Below are 8,269 nucleotides of genomic sequence, written 5' to 3' on the forward strand. Positions count from 1 at the left end.
CTTTGCTGTTGTTCTGGGATTGATTTGCACTTTTCGCACCAAAGTACGTTCATCTCTAGGAGACAGAACGCATCTCCTTCCTGAGCGGTATGACAGCTGTGTTTTCCCATGGTGTTTATACTTGCGTACTATTGTTTGTACAGATGAATGTGGTACCTTTAGGCATTTGGAAATTGCTCCCAAGGATGAACCCGACTTGTGGAGGTCTACAATTTTTTTTCTGAGGTCTTGGCTGATTTCTTTTGATTTTCCCATGATGCAAAGCAAAGAGGCACTGAGTTTGAAGGTAGGCCTTGAAATACATCTACAGGTACACCTCCAATTGACTCAAATGATGACAATTAGCCTATTAGAAGCTTCTAAAGCCATGACATACTTTTCTGGAATTTTCCAAGCTGTTTAAAGGCACAGTCAACTTAGTGGATGTACACTTCTGTAAACAATTTTTTGAAAAACAACCAGTGTCATGCACAAAGTATATGTCTAACCGACTTGCCAAAACTATAGATTGTTTAACAAGAAATTTGTGGAGTGGATGAAAAATGAGATTTCATGACTAAGTGTATGTAAACTTTCGACTTCAACTGTACATTTCCATGCCGACAGATAAGTTCCTTAAAAAAGTGGAATTTTCAATGTTGGACATAAAGGACTGTAAAAACACCAGCAAATCATCTCCAAGAGATTTTAATTTAAGAAATCTGTTCCGAAGTGTATTCCCGCCCATAGTACAGAGACACGTGATTGTATACAAATGTAAGCAAGGTTTGAAATAAGGATGTTTTAGTCTAACATATCTGTTTGGGATTCTTGCAGTCAATTTGAAAATGATTTGTCATTATGTTCCGGCCCCCGACCATCCGCTCCAGTACAAATCGTCCCACAGCTGAATTTAGTTGATGATCCCTACTTGTGGGTTATTCTACATTAAACTACATTATAGTATACCATTCATTTAGTATAGCAACCAATTTGCACCAATGTATATTATCATTTTGGAAATAACGAGGACACAATGTGTTGCTATTATCACCTATATTTATTAATAATCTTGACATGCATCAGATCTTAACATCAAGGACATATTATTCACATGCATAGTGTCTGGAAAGAGATGAACGTTCACAAACACGTGATCTATGTGATCTATCCCATCATTTTAAATTCATTATTTTTGGTCATATCCATGTGATAATGTTACGATCTAGTATTCAGCTACATTACCTGCAGAGAGATAATGTTACGACCTAACATTCAGCTACATTACCTGTAGAGAGATAATGTTATGACCTAACATTCAGCTACATTACCTGTAGAGAGATAATGTTACGGCCTAACATTCAGCTACATTACCTGCAGAGAGATAATGTTACGACCTAACATTCAGCCACATTACCTGCAGAGAGATAATGTTACGACCTAACATTCAGCTACATTACCTGCAGAGAGATAATGTTACGACCTAACATTCATCTACATTACCTGTAGGGGGGCCGATGGCTGTGTGACAAAGTTCAGTTCAAGACAACAACCTGTCTTGATACCCACTCTTGCATTATTCACATTAAAGATTCGTTCACAATACATTTTTGGTGCTTAAGTAACCAGTGCGGCATGGTTCATTGTTTCATTGGTTCAGGTATAGAGATATAACCCACAGGTTCATTGTTTCATTGGTTCAGTTATAGAGATATAACCCACAGGTTCATTGTTTCATTGGTTCAGGTATAGAGATATAACCCACAGGTTCATTGTTTCATTGGTTCAGGTATAGAGATATAACCCACAGGTTCATTGTTTCATTGGTTCAGGTATAGAGATATAACCCATAGGTTTGGGTGGTTCAGGAGGTTCAGGTGGAGGAGTTGAGAATTCGTGAGTCGGAGGAGTCGGAGCGGTCCTCGTACTCCTCCTCATGAGTGTAGAGGGTCTGTTTGGCCCCGGGGGTGGGGGGGATGGGGGTAGGGTGGCAGCCCTCCTCCAGCTGGGAGAGACGGTGCTCTTCCTGGGGGCGGGAGGAGGAGAGGAGCGGAGAGGAGGAGGAGGAAGAGGAGAGGAGCGGAGAGCGTTGGAAGACGCCAGTGGAGGAGAAAGGAGAGACGTACTGAGCTGACCTGAGTTGGTACTGCTGCTGCAGTGTCATGGTGTTCCACAGCGTCACGTCGTTGCAGAAGGGTCCGACCTGGCCGCCGCGTGTCAGAGAGTTCCTCAGCATCAAGGGGTAGCGGGGGGGATGGGGGAAAGACCCGGGGTGTAGGGCCAGGGGGCCGGACGACGAGTCAGACGAGAAGCGCAGAGACTCAGGCACCCTGAAAGCAGAGCCCACAGACCACTTAGCGGCGGAGGCCAGAGAGTGGTAGGACCCCAGGGGGTGATCGAGGAGGTGGCTATTAGAGGGAAGGACCAGTGTGTCGGGGTGGGGGTGACCCCCCCTGGCCTCCTGGGCCTGGCTGGACAGCAGCACCTCGATGGCCCCCACCAGGTCCCCTCCACACCCCTGCAGGATCAGCTCCAGCACCGGGGGCTTGTGGGACGGGAAGATCTTCTTCAGCACCTCCAGGGGTGGCCGGTTGGCTCGCAGGTTGAAGGGAAGGGAGACAGACCCAGACAGGCCCTCAATCACCAGGCTGTGGTCCACTGGCAGCCCCCCTGCCCCAACACCGGGGTAACCCTTAGTAGGGCTGTCTGCCTTGGGCTCTGGAGAGGTGCTGCAGGTCTTGGGGAAGGCTAGGGGGAGAGGGAGGCTGGGAAGGGGATGGGGGAAGCTGTAGCGACACTCCTCGGCCTGGTTTGGGGTGTCCGGGGGCTCGGGGGTGAAGCAGGAAGGCTTGGAGCCCTCGGGGGAGCTGCTAGGGTCCTGGTCCTTCTCACTGCCGCTACCACCACCATTCTCCCCACCGGAGTGGTCCCCCGACGTATCCTCACTCAGGTCTACAGAGAACACAGAAACACATCCTCAGTCAGGACTACAGAGAACACAGAAACACATCCTCAGTCAGGTCTACAGAGAACACAAAAACACATCCTCAGTCAGGACTACAGAGAACACAGAAACACATCCTCAGTCAGGACTACAGAGAACATAGAAACACATCCTCAATCAGGACTACATACAACACAGAAACACATCCTCAGTCAGGACTACAGAGACATAAACACATCCTCAGTAAGGACTACAGAGACAGAAACACATCCTCAGTCAGGACTACAAAGAACACAGAAACACATCCTCAGTCAGGACTACAGAGAACACATAAACACATCCTCACTCAGGACTACAGAGAACACAGAAACACATCCTCAGTCAGGACTACAGAGACAGAAACACATCCTCAGTCAGCACTACAGAGAACATAGAAACACATCCTCAGTCAGTACTAGAGACAACACAGAAACACATCCGCAGTCAGGACTACAGAGACAGAAACACATCCTCAGTCAGGACTACAGACACAGAAACACATCCTCAGTCAGGACTACAGAGAACACAGAAACACATCCTCACTACGGTCTACAGAGAACACAGAAACACATCCTCAGCCTGGACTACAGAGAACACAGAAATACATCCTCAGTCAGGACTACAGAGAACACAGAAACACATCCTCAGTCAGGACTACAGAGAACACAAAAACACATCCTCAGTCAGGACTACAGAGAACATAGAAACACATCCTCAGTCAGGACTACATACAACACAGAAACACATCCTCAGTCAGGACTACAGAGACATAAACACATCCTCAGTCAGGACTACAGAGACAGAAACACATCCTCAGTCAGGACTACAGAGAACACAGAAACACATCCTCAGTTAGGACTACAGAGAACACATAAACACATCCTCAGTCAGGACTACAGAGAACACAGAAACACATCCTCAGTCAGGACTACAGAGACAGAAACACATCCTCAGTCAGCACTACAGAGAACATAGAAACACATCCTTAGTCAGGACTACAGAGAACACAGAAACACATCCTCAGTCAGGACTACAGAGAACACAGAAACACATCCTCAGTCAGGACTACAGAGAACATAGAAACACATCCTCAGTCAGGACTACAGACAACACAGAAACACATCCTCAGTCAGGACTACAGAGAAGACAAAAACACATCCTCAGTCAGGACTACAGAGAACACAGAAATACATCCTCAGTCAGGACTACAGACACATGAACACATCCTCAGTCAGGACTACAGAGAACATAGAAACACATCCTCAGTCAGGACTACAGAGAACACAGAAACACATCCTCAGTCAGGACTACAGAGAACACAGAAACACATCCTCAGTCAGGACTACAGAGACAGAAACACATCCTCAGTCAGGACTACAGAGAACACAGAAACACATCCTCAGTCAGGACTACAGAGAACACAGAAACACATCCTCAGTCAGGACTACAGAGACAGAAACACATCCTCAGTCAGGACTACAGAGAACACATAAACACATCCTCAGTCAGGACTACAGAGACAGAAACACATCCTCAGTCAGGACTACAGAGAACACAGAAACACATCCTCAGTTAGGACTACAGAGAACACATAAACACATCCTCAGTCAGGACTACAGAGAACACAGAAACACATCCTCAGTCAGGACTACAGAGACAGAAACACATCCTCAGTCAGCACTACAGAGAACATAGAAACACATCCTTAGTCAGGACTACAGAGAACACAGAAACACATCCTCAGTCAGGACTACAGAGAACACAGAAACACATCCTCAGTCAGGACTACAGAGAACATAGAAACACATCCTCAGTCAGGACTACAGACAACACAGAAACACATCCTCAGTCAGGACTACAGAGAAGACAAAAACACATCCTCAGTCAGGACTACAGAGAACACAGAAATACATCCTCAGTCAGGACTACAGACACATGAACACATCCTCAGTCAGGACTACAGAGAACATAGAAACACATCCTCAGTCAGGACTACAGAGAACACAGAAACACATCCTCAGTCAGGACTACAGAGAACACAGAAACACATCCTCAGTCAGGACTACAGAGACAGAAACACATCCTCAGTCAGGACTACAGAGAACACAGAAACACATCCTCAGTCAGGACTACAGAGAACACAGAAACACATCCTCAGTCAGGACTACAGAGACAGAAACACATCCTCAGTCAGGACTACAGAGAACACAGAAACACATCCTCAGTCAGGACTACAGAGACAGAAACACATCCTCAGTCAGGACTACAGAGAACACAGAAACACATCCTCAGTCAGGACTACAGAGAACACAGAAACACATCCTCATTCAGGACTACAGAGAACACAGAAACACATCCTCACTAAGGTCTACAGAGAACACAGAAACACATCCTCAGTCAGGACTACAGAGAACACATAAATACATCCTCAGTCAGGACTACAGAGACATAAACACATCCTCAGTCAGGACTACAGAGAACATAGAAACACATCCTCAGTCAGGACTACAGAGAACACAGAAACACATCCTCAGTCAGGACTACAGAGAACACAGAAACACATCCTCAGTCAGGACTACAGAGACAGAAACACATCCTCAGTCAGGACTACAGAGAACACAGAAACACATCCTCAGTCAGGACTACAGAGACGGAAACACATCCTCAGTCAGGACTACAGAGAACACAGAAACACATCCTCAGTCAGGACTACAGAGAACACAGAAACACATCCTCAGTCAGGACTACAGAGAACACAGAAACACATCCTCACTAAGGTCTACAGAGAACACAGAAACACATCCTCAGCCAGGACTACAGAGAACACAGAAACACATCCTCAGTCAGGACTACAGAGAACACAGAAACACATCCTCAGTCAGGACTACAGAGAACATAGAAACACATCCTCAGTCAGGACTACAGACAGCACAGAAACACATCCCCAGTCAGGACTACAGAGAACACAAAAACACATCCTCAGTCAGGACTACAGAGAACACAGAAATACATCCTCAGTCAGGACTACAGAGACATAAACACATCCTCAGTCAGGACTACAGAGAACATAGAAACACATCCTCAGTCAGGACTACAGAGAACACAGAAATACATCCTCAGTCAGGACTACAGAGACATAAACACATCCTCAGTCAGGACTACAGAGAACATAGAAACACATCCTCAGTCAGGACTACAGAGAACACAGAAACACATCCTCAGTCAGGACTACAGAGAACACAGAAACACATCCTCAGTCAGGACTACAGAGACAGAAACACATCCTCAGTCAGGACTACAGAGAACACAGAAACACATCCTCAGTCAGGACTACAGAGAACACAGAAACACATCCTCAGTCAGGACTACAGAGAACACAGAAACACATCCTCAGTCAGGACTACAGAGAACACAGAAACACATCCTCAGTCAGGACTACAGAGAACACAGAAACACATCCTCAGTCAGGAGTACAGAGAACATAGGAACACATCCTCAGTCAGGACTACAGACAACACAGAAACACATCCTCAGTCAGGACTACAGAGAACACAGAAACACATCCTCAGTCAGCACTACAGAGAACACAGAAACACATCCTCAGTCAGGACTACAGAGAACACAGAAACACATCCTCAGTCAGGAGTACAGAGAACATAGGAACACATCCTCAGTCAGGACTACAGACAACACAGAAACACATCCTCAGTTTGGATTACAGAGACATAAACACATCCTCAGTCAGGACTACAGAGAACATAGAAACACATCCTCAGTCAGGACTACAGAGAACACAGAAACACATCCTCAGTCAGGACTACAGAGAACACAGAAACACATCCTCAGTCAGGACTACAGAGACAGAAACACATCCTCAGTCAGGACTACAGAGAACACAGAAACACATCCTCAGTCAGGACTACAGAGAACACAGAAACACATCCTCAGTCAGGACTACAGAGAACACAGAATCACATCCTCAGTCAGGACTACAGAGAACACAGAAACACATCCTCAGTCAGGACTACAGAGAACACAGAAACACATCCTCAGTCAGGACTACAGAGAACACAGAAACACATCCTCAGTCAGGACTACAGAGAACACATAAACACATCCTCAGGCAGGACTACAGAGACAGAAACACATCCTCAGTCAGACAGCTACATAGACAGCTCAGAAATAACTAAATAATTTCACTACAACAGAGTCATAATGTTAACTTTGGATCAGTGACATGTCCAATAGTACAACCTGGAAGATGGAGATGAATTCAATGAGCTAACATGAATCTGAATTTGCCAGGGCCTATCTCCACCTGACTGCCAGCGGAGGGCCCAAGGCCCAGGGCCGTCTAGGACGAGGAATGCAACATGGAGGTCTAGAACAGGCTAAAGAGATTATCAAGTTGTCTACCACTCCACAATTTATGACCATTGACTTTTTTTCCTCCTGGAAGAGCTGTTAGCAGGAAGTGCTGAGTGTGTCACTGTGTGTCAGTGAGGAATCTCCCATCAATGGTCTTTGACCGCAGGTTGTAAACAGATTGGCTGTTGCTTGGTAACATTTCACAGAGAGTTTACTTCTTGGAGAAATGATGGTGATTACATTCGATTAGAACCTGTCCAGTCTGGAGTACTGTACTCTTTCTAACTATATCCCTTCATCCCTCACACTGAAATGGGCCTGATGTGAAGTCGATACCAATTTCACCTTTATGCCCTGCGTTCTATCCTTCACTCTTAGAAAAAAAGGTTCTGGATAGAACCAATAAGGATTAAATTGCCTGCTACATATATGGCATCCCTGAAGCTTCCATATAGAATCCTTTTGTATGGTTCTTTAATCAGAACCCCAGAGATACTTCTTCAATGAACAAAAGTTGGTTCTACATACCACACATGGGTTCCATGTAGGGTTCAATATGGATTCAAATCTGGTTCATTATGGAACCTTTAGGGGTGCCATATATGAAGAAAGCATAGAATCTTGCTGAACCTTTTTTTCTAAGAGTGTTGTGATCTATCCACAGATATTCTATAAAATTACTTCTATGGTTTCTATATGTAATTTTATGGTTCTATCCCTGTGTTATATTTCTGTTATATAACTGTGTTATATCCCTGTGTTATATTTCTGTTCTATCCCGGTGTTATATAACTGTGATCTATCTCCGTGTTCTACCCCTGTGTTCTATCTCTGTGTTCTATCCCTGTGTTCGATTCCTGTGTTATATCCCTGTGTTCTATCTCTGTGTTCTATCCCTGTGTTATATCCCTGTGTTCTATCTCTGTGTTCTATCACTGT

General features: G+C 45.2%; 1 protein-coding gene across 1 annotated transcript; it reads right to left on the reverse strand.

Moving 5' to 3' along the window:
- Nucleotides 1-1,852: 1,852 nt before the first annotated feature.
- LOC109877908 (doublesex- and mab-3-related transcription factor 3-like) lies at nt 1,853-7,874 on the reverse strand. The gene is made up of 3 exons (XM_031829480.1): nt 7,859-7,874; nt 2,102-2,931; nt 1,853-2,005 (listed from the first exon to the last, which is right to left on the reverse strand). The coding sequence occupies exons 1-3, from the start codon at nt 7,872-7,874 to the stop codon at nt 1,853-1,855; spliced, it is 999 nt and encodes a 332-aa protein (XP_031685340.1).
- Between the last annotated feature and the right edge of the window lie 395 nt (nt 7,875-8,269).

Source organism: Oncorhynchus kisutch, linkage group LG8, assembly GCF_002021735.2.
Source record: "Oncorhynchus kisutch isolate 150728-3 linkage group LG8, Okis_V2, whole genome shotgun sequence".
Classification (NCBI taxonomy): domain Eukaryota; kingdom Metazoa; phylum Chordata; class Actinopteri; order Salmoniformes; family Salmonidae; genus Oncorhynchus; species Oncorhynchus kisutch.

Bases quoted from the DNA above. Each gene is read 5' to 3' on its own strand.
- LOC109877908 (XM_031829480.1), bottom strand. The intron at 2,006-2,101 runs GTCTCTCCTTTC...TCCCGCCCCCAG, and splicing joins AACTCAGGTCAGCTCAGTAC to GAAGAGCACCGTCTCTCCCA.